Raw genomic sequence first — 17,621 nt, forward strand, 5'->3', positions numbered from 1 at the left:
TCTTTATGAAACAAGATACAGTTTAAGGAAATAAGAAAATAAAACTTGTCCAAACAAAAATAATTATTAGGTAGGAAAAACATTAGACTTTGTATCTCTTGTTTAAGGTTTGTAACTCTGTAATCTGGTATACTGCATTGAATAGTAAGGACTAACATGCTATTTAAAGGAGCTCTGGTAGCGTAGTGGTTACGAATCTGGCTGCGAACTGCAAGGTCAGCAGTTCGAAACTACCAGCTGCTCCGTGGGAGAAAGATGAGGCGATCTGCTCCCGTAAAGATTTACAGCCTCGGAAACCCTGTTCAGGGTCGCTATGGCTCGAAATCGACTCGACGGCACTTAACAACAACAACAACATGCTATTTAAAGTCTTATTTAAAAAAGAAACTTTATTCTTCGCTTTTGTACAATGGTAACTAAAACAAAATAAGAGCTGTCCAATACTGTCCTGGTTCCTCTTTGTTGTTATTAAGTGTTGTTGAGTTAGTTCTGACTCATAGCAACCCTGTATAAATAAGGTTTCTGAGGCTGTAAGTCTTTGCAGAGCAGGAAGCCTCATCTTTCTCCAGTGGAGCGACTGGTGGGCTTGAACTGCCAACCCTGTGGCTCACAGTCCAGTGGTTATACGTTGGAGCTACACTGTGTTGTTGTTAGGTGCCATTGAGTTTCTACTGCCTCATAGGGACCCTATGCATAACAGAATGAAACACTGCCTGATCCTGGACCAACCTCACTATTGTTGCCACGCTTGAGTCCATCGATGCTGCCACTTAGCCAGTCCATCTCTTTTTCTCTGACCTTCCACCTTACCAAACATGATATCCTTCTCCAGCGACTGGTCCCTCCTGACAATATGTCCAAAGTATGAGAGAAGAAGTTTGGCCATCTTGGCCTCCAAGGAGCACTCTGACCACACTGTGGTCCCTCTTTATTTTCCTTTTATTTCTAAGATAACTTACGTTTCATAGCTACCTTTTAAATTTCCATAACCACAATCAAGTATTCCGGCTGCATCATCAGATTAAAACGTAACCAGACTACAATATACACATCCTGAAGATAACATACTACTTGCCTTTTTGCTATAGCAGCACAGAGTATGACCCACGAAAGATGAGCTCCATTAAAAACAAAAAAAGAATGTCAACAGCAGCAGAAACAAATTTAACTATGCATACTTTTCTAAGGAAAATCTGACAAATGTATTTCTCCTTCTCTTGATTGCTAAATCTTTTACCTACTGTAAAATTTAAGAGATTTATTAGAAGTTTATTATATTACATTATTCATGTAGCTTTGTTGTTGTTGTTAAGTGACATTGAGTCAGTTCCAACTCATAGTGACCCTGTACAGGGTTTCCAAGGAGTGACTGGTGAGTTTGAACCACCAGCCTTGTGCTTTATCCTACAGTGCCACACCAGGACTTCTAAAAAGGATAGGACCCTTGCTTACTGTGCCAAGTGGTTAAGTCTCCTGAATTCTTAGTTCCATTCAAGACAAGAGTTTTCATAGCTGGACCGAGGATTGCACAATATGTAGCATTTGTCAGCAGTAATAGAAAAGGAAATGAACTCCGGTCTTTGAAGATATTTTTTATATATATGCTGTTGCTGTTGTTGATAAGTACCTTCGAGTCAGTTCCGACTCATATCGTCCCTGTATAGGGTTTCCAGGGAGAAGCTGGTGAATTTGAGTCACCAACCTTACAAGGTTCAAACCAACCTGGAGGTCCAATGCATTAGCCCACAGTACCACACCAGATTTGGAGAAGCTTCTGGTTCACCTTTGCTGTTGTTGGTATTGACTTTGCTGATGGTGTGAAAAATGAAACATTTACATTTTAATAGATCACTTACTCAGTAGGTTATCTTGTGTGTTCCAAAAGCAACATGTATAGTTAAGCCTGTAAATACTGGGATCTATATAAGACAGAAACCTATCAGATCAGGAAAACTCAAGTATTTTCCACCAAACCAAGTGATAGAAAAGTGGTAGATTGCACCTTGTCAATGGTGGAAAACCTCTGAAACTCAGAAAATCAAGGCTGTCCCGTCAAGTTCCAGCTTTCAAAGGTTACACTGTAATGGTAGTTTCCAGGGTTGCATTCTGACAACCCCATCATAAGTCAATTCTGATGTAACTCAAATACCTCTTCTATAAAACCTCAGTGGGCTTGAAGTTAGCCAGTGGTCTTCAAGAGTAAGGACTTCTAAACACCAAAGTTTGGTAGCCCTGGCAACTTTATGCATATTTGACTTTAAAACATTTTCATTCCTCAAAAGCAACCAATTAACTGTGCCTTGTGTAGTGCTGCAGGATAAGCACTGGACTATTAACCTCAAATCTACCAGCCTCTCATTGGGAATCCTACACAGAGTTACTATGAATCTGAACCAACTTGACGGCACTTAACAACAACAACAATATAAAGAAAAATTAAATAGCATACATGGAAAAACTCATCTCCTCTTTCAAGGACAGAAGTGTCTGTGGGACTTAAGGCCAGTCATGTGATGCCTCTGTGACTCAGGTTCCTATAAATGGAGAGACTGCTCCCAGCCTGATCTTCTTTCTCAGTTTAGGAACAACAAGAAAAGTTTAAGGCAATGTTCGTAATTAGAATGACCGTATTTATCATTCAAACAAGGGCAATTTAGAGTGGAAGTGAGCACTATTAATAACTGTGCTGGGAAAACCGGCATAAACTGGATCTGCGTTGGCTGAATCAGGACATATGATCATCTTATCAATAAAGTTTTGAGCCAAGAGATGATGAAGACAAGACACTCTCTGTTCTTTTTTGAGGGTTTCTCTCACACCAGGCAGCGTAAGGGACATAGTACCATCTCTTGAAATTAATTTCCCTTCCGTAACGCACATCAATGTTTTATATCCCAAAGCTGAAATACTGTCTCCAGGTCATCAAAACTTTGAGAACTGCTAAAAAGAAGAACTTTTTGTTCTATGTGGCACTGTGGGATAAGCACTTGACCTCAAGGTCAGTGGTTCAAACTCACCAATCACTTCTCAGAAACTGTGTACAGAGTCACTATGAATCAGAACCAATTCAACAGCGCTTAACAACAATAACAACAATCTATAAACATCCTTCATGTTTATAGAGCCGCCATATTGCACAACTGCAGACTGCATGGCACAAAGAGTGTGAATGATGCCCCTGAAGCTGTACAACCCGGTTGTTGTTGTTGTTGTTAAGTGCCTTCGAGTTACTGCTTCTGACTCATTGTGACTCAAATCAATTCCAGCTCATGGCAACTCTATGTGTTACAAGAGAGAACGGCTCTATAGGGTTTCCTAGGAACCCTACATAGGGTCACTGTGAGTCGGAATCAACTCGACGGCACATAATAACAACAGCATAATTTTATGGAAGTCTCTCACCCAGCCTTTTGTCTGAAGTGCCGTTGAGTGGATTCAAACTGCCAATCTTTTGGTTTAGTAGCTGAAAGCAAAACACTCATTTCAGAAAATTTGGAAAACACAGAAGAAAAATCAATCATAATTCTTCCACTATAACTATTGTTATCATACTAGTGACTTACATGCCAGCATTTTTTAATTTGGAGTCCTGGTGTGGTGCTGTAGGATCAGCACTGGACCACTACCCACCAACTGCTCCTGGGAAACCCTATACAGGGTCACTATGAGTCAGAACTGACTCCAAGGCACTTAATAACAGCAACAACATTAAAAAAAATTTTTTTTTAAATAATCATATGCTATTTTAATTTTTAAAAATAATGATTAAGTTCTGTGGTAGGAAGGATATATTAATAGTTTTCCAGTTATTATGATTAATTTCTAAACTGCTGGATTCAATTGTATTTAAATACCTCTGTAAGTTATTCCAAACATTTCTTTGGTTCTTCTTCATATCTTCAGAACGATGGTAAATAAAAGAAGACTGAAGAAAGGGTGTGTTAAGGATCGAGTTTCCCATTTATTTCAGAGTCTTTCCCATATCTCTTTTAGACCTTTACCTCACTTTTTCAGGTCTGGTCTTACGGACCCTCTTGATAATGAGCAACATATTTCATGAGGTAACACTTATAGATGCTATACATCACACATCCAAAAGAGATTTCATTACTGCTTTAGGGTTTCTATTAGCAGTAGTCCACAAATTAGATTACATCTCCATAGTATCTTCATAGTACCATTCGAATGGGCTTCAGGTAAGATGTTTAAAATTGTTTAAAAATGGGCTTCAGATTCTCCATGTTAAAAAAATTCAGCCCATCCTTCTCTTCGCTTCTTTCCTGTCTTCCCTATTCTCTCTTTTAGCAAAATTTGACATCATTGATGATGTTTCCCTTCTTTGTGAAATACTTTCTTCTCTCCGTTTCCATAACACTTCACTCATTATTCCTTCTAAGTCTCCTTTGCTAGTTTCAATTTTTTTCTCGACCATGGGGTACAACCCTGGGTTCTTCTATAGCTACATTCTCTCCACAAAGGTGATCATATTTAGTCCTATAGCTTACAAATTGATGATTCTCGAAGCCCTATCTTATGAGCTCCCTACTAGTATATTCAATGGTCTGCTTAACGTCTTCACTTGGATATTTCAACTTAGCATATCCAAAAAGAACGCTTCTACATCTGTTTTTCTTCCACTCGTCTACATCTTATAAGCAGTGCCCCATTAAATCTATCAGCTCAAGTCAGACCCCTAGGATTCATTCTTAACTCCTTCTCTTCATTATCTCCCATGTCCAATCCAACACCAGTTCTGTTGGCTCTCTTCTAAAAAATGTATATTGAATCTGTCCACTTCTCTCTATCTCTACTTCTCCCAGTCTGCCACCATTTCTTACCTGGTCCAGTGTATTAACATTAAAATTGATCTCTCAATTTTTTCCTTTGCCTTACTATGTAGTCCATTTTCCAATAGCTGCTAGAGTAATATATTTAAAAGACAAATTAAATTATTTCATTAATTTCCTTAAAATCTTCAAACTGTTTCCTATTAACTTAGAATAAATTCAAACTCTTTATCATGACCTACAAGTCCATTTGCTCTGCCCCTACCAATAAACTACCAGGAAAAATAACTGGTAATATACATTATAAAATATATTCAATATCACTAGCAATAATAAAAGGTATAAAATAATGGCTATTTTTGTCACTAAATCAATGACAAAATATTAGACTACTGTTAAGACTAGAATATGAAAAAAACAAGAACTCTTATGTACAGATTGCTTGCATTAGTATAAATCGGGACAACCTTTCCAAAGGACAGCTTGGCTAAAAATATACAAATGTTAATATATGCCTTTAATTTAATCTAATAATGCTGTTTATATTAATCTATGTTAGAAAAATTATCAGACAAGAAAACAAGTAGGTGTCTACATGGCTTTTCATTGCAGCATTGTTTAGAAATTAAAACTAAGCTGCATGTTCCACAATAAAGGATTGCTGTAGTCCAGTCATAACACAGATTATTAAATGGCCATGAAAAATGATGGTGCAGATTTGTTCATTTAGAAAAATGTTCATTTTATATTGCTAAGTGAAAAGGGCTGGTTTCAAAGTCATACATAGAAAAGGGTTCCATTTGTTAAAGAAACACTATGTCTAAGGATAGTTGCATGTGTATGTGTACACATGTGAGTGAAGAGATGAAAAAGGTCTCCAAGATTCTGCAAGTAACTTGCATGCAAATCTTAACAGAAGGTTATTTCAAGAAAATGACTATAAAAGTAGACTTTATTCTTCTCTTCATACCTTTCTAGACTTTAAAATGTTTCTTGTAAGAGCTTTACTTTTATAACCAGACCACTCCAAAACCTCTATTTTTTTAAAATGTTGTTGTCAAGTGCCGTCGAGTTGATTCTGACTCCTAGTGACCCTGTAAGAGTTTCTGAGAAGCAGCTCGTGGGTTTGAACTGCCAACCTTGTGGTCCGCAGTCCAGTGCTTATCCTACAGCGCCACACCAGAAGTCCGACTTACACTTAAAATGTCTCTCCATAGATGGAGGTCCAAGAAGAGGCTGTCTTAGGTTGGTTTTTACAATCATTTACAACTATGGTTAACAGTGACAGCGTTACTTGGTATTTCTGACTTAGCTACAGTAGAAAGTCGGTTGTCGGATACCGTGGAGTTGGTTCCCACTCATAGCGATCCTGAGGGCCCAGTCTATGCACGCCTCACAATTGTTGCTGTGCTTGAGTCCATTGTCGCGGCCACTGTCTCCCTTTTGTCCATCTTACTAGCAATAAAATAGACGTGGAAAGATGGAGAGACGTGCAAACAACTCACCAGTAATTAGCTGAGTTTTGGCCCCTCTGATTATGTTTTTTAATCAGCATGAAATCCTGGTGTGGTGCTGTGGATTACTGTGCTGGACTGCAAGGTTGGTTTGAACCACAAAGTTGCTGGTTCAAACTCACCAGTCACTTTCCTTGGAAACCCGTTGTTGTTGTTGTTGTTATGTGCCGTGGAGTCAATTCTGACTCATAGCGACCCTGTACAGGGTTTCCGAGGCTGTAAATCTTTACAGGAGCAGAAAGCCTCATCTTTCTCCCTCAGAACAGCTGGTAGTTTCGAACTGCTAACCTTGCAGTTCGCAGCCTGATTCATAACCACTACGCTACTAGAGCTCCCTATTGGAAATCCTATACAGGGTCGCTATGAGTCAGAATCGACTCGAAAGCACATAACAACTAACAACAACAAAGTCATAAACAGCCTATCGGTACGTTTATGAAGGATGAGGCCAATGCTAACAGATGTCCCCTTTTTCTCCCTACTTTTGTTTGCGTACAGTGATTCCAGTCAGTTACAGCAACTTCACAACCAAGTCTTGCTGGAACAACAGCAGTTGCAAAGCCCAACTACTTCATCTCCTAAGGAGTCTCCTTTCAGCATGACTGCTTCCCCTTCAATGACAATATCCACCAAGCCGGTGAAGGCCCCATCATCTCAAACCTTCAGCCTGGCCCGGCCAAAGCACTTCTTCCCCTCCACGAACACCTCTGTGGCAAGCACGTCCCCTTCCAGCTCTCCAGTATTCAGCCTGAGTAGTGCTCCACAAGGCATTCAGAGGACAGTGAGCAAAGAAAGTCTCTTAGTTTTTCACCCCTCCATGCAAACCAAATCTTCAGGAGGGATTTCCACCCAAAGTGAGCCACTTCCTCCAGGTCCAACAGAGCCAGCACAACCTCCACTCATGTTTTCCATCTCCAGTGGAAACCAGTTTCAGCCCCACTGTGTGTCCCCAACTCCTGTCTCTCCCACCAGCAGGATCCAGAACCCAGTGGCTTTCCTCAGCTCTGTTCTGCCTTCTCTTCCTACCATCCCACCTACCAATGCCATGGGGCTGCCCAGAAGCGCACCCTCCTTGTAAGTGTCACTGAGGCTTTTTGGTGTAAGAGATGCCAGTTGAGAGGGGACAGAGTAGTTTGATCTGGGATAAAACTTTCATTTAGTGGATTCCTAAATCATGCTATCTCTTAGACACAAAAGGAGTATTAAATACCTTAGGACAAAGATCCTGACCACTTTACATAATTGGATGAATCTCGTTGCTAGTTCTGTAAACCTTTACCCATGAGGGCTCATGGCGAAGGAAACGTTGCCTGGTCCTGTGCCACATTCACACTTGTTGGTGTGTTTGAGTCTGTTGCGGTGGCTGTTGTGTCAACCCATCTCATTGATGGTTTGTCTCATTTTCACTGGCCCTCTACTTAAAAATAGAGATATTGAAGTCACCTCTAAAAGCAAAGTTTCTCTGTACAATGCTCACTTTTGCATGTAAGTGCCCCCATAAATGCTGAATGAATTCTGGCATCTGGTTGCCATTTCAACCAATCTGATTTCTAAACCTTTGTATGTCCACCAATGCTTTTCATGGGTGTGTCTGATGTGAATTTCTTTCATAGGCCACCTCAGGGACTATTGAAGAAAAATACAAAGTCTCCTCAACCAGTTAACAATGATTATATTCGTGAAACTAAGAATGCAGTGATTGTAGACTTGGGGAAAAAAGTGAATTTCAATGATGCCAGATCAAACCAGCAGGTAAGATTATTGGACTCAAGGAGTCTTGGTGTGGCACTGTAGCATAAACACTGGACTGTTAGCTCCAAGGTCAGTGGTTCAAACCCACTAGCTGCTCCTAGGAAACCCTATACAAGGGCATTTATAAGTCAGCATCAACCTGACGGCACTTAATGTTATCAACAACAGTCTGTTCATTGGTGTTGTAGAGGAGTAATACCAGTGAAGTGTATGTATATATAGATATAGATATATATTTACTTCAAGAAAATGACTCATTCAATTGTGAGGACTGCAAAGTACCATATCTGTGGGACAGCTGGCAACCTCTGATGTCTCACGTAGTTGCAGGGGATGACAGACCCCAAAACTGCAGGTCAGGCAGCAGGCCTGAGGCCTCTACTGGCTTACATCCAAGAACCAGAGGTCTGATGTAAGGGCAAGAGAGAGAGCTAGAGCTCTGCCAGAATATCTGTTTATATCCTGGATGCAGGCCACACCCCCAGGGAAATATATCTTTCAACTGATTGGCTGCTCAGATCAGATCACAAAATGGCAGTTCAAACTTACCAGCCGCTCCTTGGAACCTCTACACAGGGTCACTACGTGTTGGAACCGACTCAATGGCACTTAATAACATTATGAAGAAATTTGAAGAAAACTGTATTAGTGAGGAAAAAGCCAGGAAAGTTGCACCGAAGAATTTTTTCCATCACAACAACACGTCTTCTCGTTCTTCAAGACTAGCAAGGACTGTCCTACAAAAATTTGATAAGGAAACCTTACCCCTCCACCCTATAGCCCTGATCTTTCTCCTTCAGACTTCTTTTTGTTCCCCAAACTCAAAGAACATTTCAAAGGAGCATGAGTTGAGTTCCTTGAGGATGCCAACACAGCTGTTTTGATGTGATACAAATCAAAGAGCCCAGAATTCTTTAAGGAATGATAAGAGAGGTAAACCACTGCCTTCAGACGTGTATAGATGTAGTTGGAGGATATGCTGAGGAACACCTGCTTCACAGTTTGATACTTTGTTTAATAAAGGTTTCTGTGATTTTTACAATACTTTTTGACTTAACCTCATACTGAAGAAGAAAAGAAACTAGACCATCTTTTGTCTGGTCTGTCAATCCTCGGTTCACTTTTGGCAAACCTTGACATCTTGAGATGTTTTGGTATCTGAGTCTAATGTCACTGGATGAAGGTCTGATAACCAGTATTTCCCAATCTTTATATTAGGTTGAGTCATGTGAAATAGCTGATAGGGAATTTCCTATTATTCAACCTGTTCAACTCCTTGCTTTCTGGTATGTGTTTGCACTGAAGGAGAAAGAGGAAAGTCACACATGAATGTCATCAAAGCAAAAGAAAGAGAGCATACCATAGTTCACAAAGACATTGTTCTGTATCCTACTTGGGTAAACAGCTACTGGGACATAAATTGGCAAGCAGTCATCTAAGGTGTCTCCGCATCCAGAACAAAGAAGAGTGAAGAAGATTAAAGATGTGTGGAAACAATCAGTCCAGTGGAGTCATGGACCATATATATGAACTTCATTCTCCACCACCCTGAGACCAGAAGAACTAGATGGTGCCTATCTACCACTACCAGCTGCTCTGAAAGGGGTTACATTAGAAGGTCTTGGATAGGGTGAAAGAAAAATGTGCAGCAAAACTCAAAATCATAAAAAAGGCCAGGCTGACTGGGTGATAGAGAGTGATGGAACCTCTGGGGCTGGGGTCCTTAGTCACCCATCAGGCCTGGAACTGAACTCAACACTGTGGCTTAGTTTTCAGACAAACAATAGACAGGTCTACAAGGTGAGCAGTAACAATAGGGAGGTATGCACTCTTTGGGATAATCAAACATTTGAGGTTAAAAGGACAAAGTTCAGAAAGCAGGGAGGGTTAGGGAAGGAGAGACGACAGTGGTAAGCACAGGAAGGCAGTGGCATGAGTGATGGTACACGGTGAGTATTACAGTCAATGTGTATGAATTGTTGAATGAAAAACTGATTTGCTCTCTAAACCTTCACCCAATTCACAATGGTGGGGATGTGCCGTGGAGTTGGTTCCGACACATAGCGACCCTGTACAGGGTTTCCGAGGCTGTAAATCTTACGGGAGCAGAAAGCCTCTTCTGTCTCCCACTGAATGGCTGGTAGTTTCGAACTGCCGACCTTGAGGTTAGCAGCCTGACTCGTAATCACTAGGCCACCAGAGCTCCTTAATTCACAATAAAAATGTTTAAATAAATAAATAATTGATTCAAATAGTTTGAATTAAAGCAGAATATCTAGATTTACCATAAATGAGTATGCCTTTCATATATTATTTCACCAAAGTTATTTATTTATCTGTTGCTGTTTTTAAGTGCTGTCGAGTTGGTTCTGACACACAGTGAACATGTATAGGGTTTCTAAGGAGTGGCTGGTGAGTTTGAACTGCTGAACTTGTGGTTAGCAGTCCAGGGATTATCCTACAGTGTCATACCAGGACCCCATTATACATCTCTATATAGGACCCCTGGTGGCACACTCATTAAAGTTTGGCTGCTAACTGAAAGGGTGCAAGTTTGAAATCACCAGCCACTTCACAAGAAAAGAATCTGACAGTCTATTCTCATAAAGATTATAGCTTTGGAAACCCTGTGGGACAGTTCTCCTCTATCCCAGAGGGACTCTAAGAGTCAGAATCAACTTGTCAACTGTGGGTTTGATTTTTGTTATATTTGTGTTATTAATTGCCATCGAGTCAGTTCCAACTCATAGTGGTTCGGACTCAAGGTGACCCTGCATGATGTTTCTGAGGAGTAGCTGGTGAATTTGAACTGCCGACCTTGTAGTTTCAGTCCAGTGCTGATTCTAACAACAGCATGTTGTTGTTGTTAAGTGCCGTCGAGTCGGTTCCGACCCGTAGCAACCCTGTACAGGGTTTCCCAGGGTGTAAATCTTTACGGGAGTAGAAAACCTCATCTTTGTCCCACGGAGCGGCTGGTAGTTTCAAACCGCTGACCTTAAGGTTCGCAGCCCGATTCGTAACCACTACGCTACCAGAGCTCCTTAACAACAGCATACATGTATATAAAATAGCAAGGCAGTAATTCTTCTATTCCACCTTATAGATAGTGAGATCAAGGTACCGTTGTCAAATGGTCAGTGGTAGAACTAGAACTAGAGCCCTGGTCTCCAGGACACTTCCATGTTTTCCCTGAAACCCTAGGGCCTTTCTCCTGAAACCCTCCGATAACACATACCTTTACATCCCATAAATGTTGCTTTGTCTAATGCAGATTTGTTTTTCTATAACACTGTCATCACATCTTTAATTGTTAATCCCTTGAGTGCTGTTGAAATCAGATCTATGTCTTTTACAACTCAGAATGGGAGCAATTAGAATCCTGTAAAAAATGATACCAGGTAAGCACACAGCTCTTTGATTTACTTTTATAGTTACTCAGTAGGTAGATCCAGACTTACCCATTGCCCAACTCGGGGAAAAGCGAGTTTTTTCTCTTAATGACCTAAAATGTGATTACACATGAACATGAATTATTATGATTTGAGTACCATAAGCTGAAGTCTTTAAAATCTCCATCATGAATTGACATCAGGGCTAACGAAGGAACTTAGAAGCAGTCTCAGAAAGTCTCTCAGCCCTCTCCATTGGACCCTGTGACCGGTGTCAATCTTCTGAGGGTTATCTGTTGTTGTTGTTATTAGGTGCTGTTGAGTTGGTTCTGACTCGTACAGACTTTGCATAGGGTTTACAAGGAGTGTCTGGTGGGTCTGAAGTTCCGATCTTTTGGTTAGCAGTCCAGTGTTTATCCTTCAGTGTCACACCAGGACTCCAGGATTACTATTTTGTTGTTAAGAGCTGTCAAGTTGGTTATGACTCACAGCAACCCTGTATAGGGTTTCCAAAGAGTTGCTGGTGGGCTTGAATTTCTGACCTTGTGGTTTGCAGTTCAGTGTTTATCCTACAGCACCACACAAGGAGTCCTTAGGATTAATGTTGTGTTATGTTGTTAAATTCTGTCAAGTCAGTTCCAACTAATAGCAACCCTGTATAGGGTGTCTGAGGAGCAGCTAGTGAGTTTGAACCACTGAACTTGCGATTCAAACAGACCCTGAGGTCAAGTGCTTATCCTACGGTGCCACACCAGGACGCCTGTAGTGGACTAATTATAGAATTGGTGTTAGACTGCATTTTGTGTCACGGATAATGGAAGTCACATTGCAACATTGAAATTCAGAAAACCAAGGAACTATCGGAAATGGAATGCTTACATTACGTTGGCAGATGTTGATTCTGAGGAAGTTTTGAGAAAAGAAATGATAATCATATTGTTATATTGTTTTGCCCATTGCTGCCTTGGGAAATGAGAGTGAAAGTGTCATGAAGAACTGTCTAAAATGTGTTTTTGAAGTTTTGAAAGTATCTTGAAGAAGACAGTAGGTGAGGTTAAGAGGAGAGCTAGGCTGGAAGGTGTAAATGGAGAACAGGCATAAAGAAATATTGTATATTGATATTCATCTTTTTCTGGAGATTCAGGAATTAAAATGATCTGTTTTCCCACTATTACAAGGGGCCTTCAATAATTTGTGGAAAACTGGAATTAAAAGAGAATGGAAGGTTCTGGCTAGGAATTCTGATCCCTTGGTACCTCTCAGTGTACGAGAAGATGGCAGAGCTGGTTTCCAATCCATGCTGTTTGTATGTCTGGGTAGTATTTGTCCATCACCCATTACAAAAACAATTTTTAGAAAACTTGTACCTGATCAAAACGTTTTAGATACGTGGAGGGCAGACCATGAAGCAATATCTACATTTGAAAGAGGAAAACTTTCTGAATATCAAGGGCACAGCTGCCTGAAGAAGCATAGTATTCCTATGAAGCACCTTGCCTGACAAGTTCCCCAAGAATACGTTGCCACATTTGATTGCATCCTATAGTATGAAAGAAAGCAAGCTGAGAGATTTAATAGAAAAGGTAACCAAGTTAAAAACTGCAAAGCTAAAATTAATCTACTTGGGAAGCTATGATCTACAAAAACCAACTATCATAAGAATGGAGTCCTGGTGTGGCACTATAGGATAAGCACTGGACTGCAGATTGGTTTGAACTGAAAGGTTGGTAGTTCAAACTCACCAGCAACTCCTCAGAAACCCTATACAGGATCACTATGAGTCAGAACCAACTCAATGGCACTCAACAACAGCATTATGGGAATAACTCTGACTCTGAGGCTGTGTACCTGCAGGATGTTAGGTACTGCAAAGCATTTTTGGAAAAGACACACTAAACTTTCATCCACCTATGACTGAAGGCCCACCATGATGAACACCTTCATAGGAATGGTCTTTATTTTTCAATCATCTCTTAGCATGAATTCTTTATGAAAACCCTTTTGAGTGTGTGTGTGTGTGTGTGTGAGCAATTATCTCTGCTGTTCATTCTTTTTCTAACAAGAATTCCAATAGCTGTTGGCCTTCTGTGGCTTATCTTGGGCATTGCAGGACACTGGCTTCTGGGATACTGAAATGTCCCCCTGTATGCTACCTATGGAGTTCTGGTGTGGCGCTGTGGATCAATGCACTGGACTGCAAAGTCTGTTTGAACCACGGGGTCAGCAATTCAAGTTCACCAGTCTCTCCTCAGAAACTCTATACAGGATTGCTATGGGTCAGAACTGACTCAATGGCACTTAACAACAACAACAACTCTACCTATGGGCCCACCCTGGGGACTGGGATAGAAGGGTGCCTTGTTCACGGCTACACAACTTTTGTGCTGGCACAGAGCAGGTGCTCAGTGGATATGTGCTGAATTAACACACAAGCTATGGGATTGACGTTAGTTTCAGGTAAAATAATGAAACTTTTAACCAAGTAGAAAATTTTGAATTTGTTGCACATCTATGGAAAATATACCTCACTTATATAGATTCTAATTTTACCTCCTGGTGTGGCGCTGTAGGATCAGCACAAGGTCAGCAGTTCAAACCCACCAGCTGCTCTTCGGAAAACCCATACAGGGTCGCTATGAGTCAAAACCGACTTGACGGCACTTAAAAAGATAGTGATCCACTTTCATCAACTGGTTTAAAAGATGAGAACCTTTAAAGCACATTGAAATGAAGCAAAACTCTGGTGTTAATTGGACATTTAGGTATAAAGTTATAAAGTAAATCAGTTCATCTCTTGTTGCTGTGTGTCTTTGAGTAGGTTCTGACTCACAGCAACCCTGTATAGCATGTTAGAGAATAGCTGGTAGATTTGAACACTGACCTTGTGGTTAGCAGTCCAATGCTTATCCTACAACACCACATCAGGGCTCATTTATCTCTTAGTAATTGTTTGTTCCTAAAATGAAACTGGAGTCCTGGTGTGGTGCTGTGGGTTAAGGTGCTGGACTGCAAAGTTGGTTTGAACTTCAAGGTTGGTGGTTCAAGTACATCAGCTTGCTCCTCGGAAACCCTATACAGAGTCTCTATGGGTTAGAACCAACTCGATGGCCCTTAACAACAACAAGATGAAATTTGTGTTAAAAGTATTTTTGTGCAACCTGTTTGAAGATAGAGTGTATGTTTTACAGAGTATTGTGTCTCTGTGCCTTGGTTTCCTACTATTGCTGTAATAGAAATAGCATAAGCGGGTGACTTTAAGCAGAAAAATTGCATTTCCTCACAGTTCTGGAGGTTAAGAGTTCATGTGAGGGTCTCTGTCTTGCTGATTCCTTCCTTGTGGTAGTCACAGAACTTCTTAGTTCTTGGCAATCCTCACTTGGCATCTATCTGTCTTTTCTTGTCTCTGTGTCTAATCTGCTCTTTTTATAACTCAGGAGTAATTAGGGTTAGGGCACACCGTGGCACTGGGATAACCATGTTAACATCACATAAAAGTGATTTATGGAAGATGATTACATTATATTACATTACTTCCACAAGTATAGAAACTAGTCTTCCAACACCTATTTTGTTATTGTTGTTAGGATCCATAGAGTTGGTTCTGACTTATAGCCATCTTGTGTTACAAAAGAACAAAACACTATCCAATCCTGCACCATACTCACAATTATGCATGAGCCCATTGCTGCTGCCACTGTACCAGTCCTTCTCATTGGGGGGCTTCCTCTTTTTCATTGACCCTCCAATTTACCAAACATGATGTTCCTCTCCAGGGATATCCTGATAACATGTCTGAAGTATGAAAGATGAATTCTTACCATCCTGGCTTCTAAGGAGCATTCTGGTTCTACTTCTTCCAACACAGATTTGTTGGTTCTTCTTGCAGTTCATGATACTTTTAATATTCTTCTCCAACACCATAACTCAAATGCATCAATTCTTCTATGGTCTCCCTCATTCATTGTCCAACTTTCACGTGCAAATAAGGCATTTGAAAATACCATGACTTAGGTCATTCACCTTAGTCCTCAAACTAACAGCTTTACTCTTTAACACTTTAAAGAGGTCTTGTGGAGCAGATTTGCCTAATGCAACACATTGTTTGATTTCTTGACTGTTGCTTCCATGAAGGGTGATAGTGGATCCAAAAAGAATTAAGTCCTTGACAACTTCAATCTTTTCTCTATTTATCAAGCTGTTATTTATTGGTCTATTGTGAAGTATTTTGTTTTCTTTACACTGAAGTGCAATCCAAACTGAAGACTGTGATCTTTGATTTCTCAACACATATTTTAGCAGAGCACAGTTCAATCCATTACAAGGTGCTGATTCAGAATTTGACAGCAAGGACAGGGAATAGTCTATGAAACCTTGTTATTTCTATTGAAGGCAGCATTTCATTGTTAGATAAATACTAAAAAAAGATACCTTCTATGAAAGAACACCAAGTTTATCTAGGAATCTTTTCTCTACTCTCTCCAAACTCTGGCTATCCCTGTAATAAAAAGGAAAACACTTTGTACCAAATATGTAAAGACTTTCTTTTAGTGAACTTTTTACCCAGAGTTAATTGGGAATACTTGGAGCAGACTCTTCCAGCTACTTGGATCCTGTTTAGTTATTTGTCCCAGAAGCCCAAACCAGAACCTAGAGTAGGGAAACCAGCAGTGATCTCAGGAGAGGGAGTGTGGAGATGGTGGCCCACATTTTGGAAATCCAGAGTTTCAGCAATACCATGCCTGATTTAGATTATTGTGTGGTTCTCCGCTGAAGAAAAGCACTCTCTCCCACTCTACCAATCTGCAGGATAAACTTTGTGTACAGATGTGTCCCAGAAATCAAATGGCTCTGCTTGTAAATTTTCAGCCCAAAGAATAATTTTTTTTCCTCTTTTTTCTTTTTTAGAGAGCAACTGGAATTCTCTGCCATTCATTTTCACTTAAGGTCTTTAAGTTGAGCCTTGAAGGAATAGGTCATATGACATTGGTTTGGTTTCCATATAGACCAGCTTTACACAGAAACATATTCTCTCCTTTGAGTATAGATGTCACCTCTAAGTAGCTGACAGTAACTCCTTTTACTCACAAAGGGCACCAGGCAAGGGAAAAAGGAGAACCCAGTATAAATCCACTACAGCCACCGGCAGTAGATCAGTACTGCATCTTTTATGCAGACCCATGCAGAAAGCACATTTAAATTTAACTTAAACATATTGCTGGTGTTTGCAAATTTTCTTATGAAATCTGAGTCCCATCAGTCATAACTTGGAATACCAGTCTTGATTTATGTGTAATGAGGTAGTAACTTTGGAATAAGCCAGCTTTTATTTGCAAAGCACTGCAAAAAAAAAAAAAAAAAGCATCAGTTTCTGTTTGGGGAAGATGTACATCTTTGTTGGCATCTCAGATGTAAAGATTCAGTCCTGTAGCCATAGGGTGCAGAACTCTTGCCATTCTTATTCTTAAAGTTGCATAGTTTCTTGATCCAGTAATATAAAATTCCCAGTTCTTGTAATACCCACCACTCTAATTCAAAAATTAGAGTGCCTCTCCCTTGTCTTGTTTCTGTCCCACCCCCCATCTCCCACCACATAACCTAAAGACTACTGCAAATGGCAAACCTAAAACTAGGCAGAAAAATGTGGTCAACTTCTCTCTTTTTTGCTGTTTTTCTCCCCACTTCACTAACTGCTGTTCCTGACCCCTCCCTTTCCCAATCCTGGAGGGCCCTGAGCCCACCTCATCAGAAACTGTCACATAGCCTTTGCCCTGACATCCTCTAGGAGCAAAGTAACTCAGTGCAGCCTTCAGCTTGCCAAGCAATGAAAAGCCAGTCGACTCCTCATCCTACATTTCTCAGGCCTGAATCAGATACTAATGCACTGTGTCCTGGCTAACTGTGGGAAACATGGTTGTTGTTGTTGTTAGGTTCCATCAAGTTCGTACTGACTCATAGCGACCTTATGAACAATAGAACAAGACACTGCCCGGTCCTGGGCCAACCTCACAATTGTTGCCATGCTTGAACCCATTGATACTGCCACTTTGCTAATCCATCTCACTGGGAGTCTTCCTCTTTTTCTCTGACCCTCCACCTTACCAAATGTGATATCCTTCTCCAGTGACTGGTCCCTCCTGACAATATGTCCAAAGTATGAGAGACAAAGTCTGGCCATTCTG

At 40.5% G+C, this 17,621-nt stretch overlaps 1 protein-coding gene across 1 annotated transcript in view; it reads left to right on the forward strand.

Annotated features, from left to right (window-relative positions):
* Window positions 1-17,621, forward strand: part of MYPN (myopalladin) — a 140,921-nt gene that overhangs the window by 87,214 nt on the left and 36,086 nt on the right. The window contains exons 11-13 of the mRNA XM_006837459.1: window positions 6,800-7,375; window positions 7,915-8,053; window positions 9,272-9,339. Of these exons, the coding sequence (XP_006837522.1) occupies window positions 6,800-7,375; window positions 7,915-8,053; window positions 9,272-9,339 (783 nt within the window). The remainder of the gene's footprint in view (window positions 1-6,799; window positions 7,376-7,914; window positions 8,054-9,271; window positions 9,340-17,621) is intronic.

Source organism: Chrysochloris asiatica, unplaced genomic scaffold (assembly GCF_000296735.1).
Source record: "Chrysochloris asiatica unplaced genomic scaffold, ChrAsi1.0 scaffold00020, whole genome shotgun sequence".
Taxonomy (NCBI): domain Eukaryota; kingdom Metazoa; phylum Chordata; class Mammalia; order Afrosoricida; family Chrysochloridae; genus Chrysochloris; species Chrysochloris asiatica.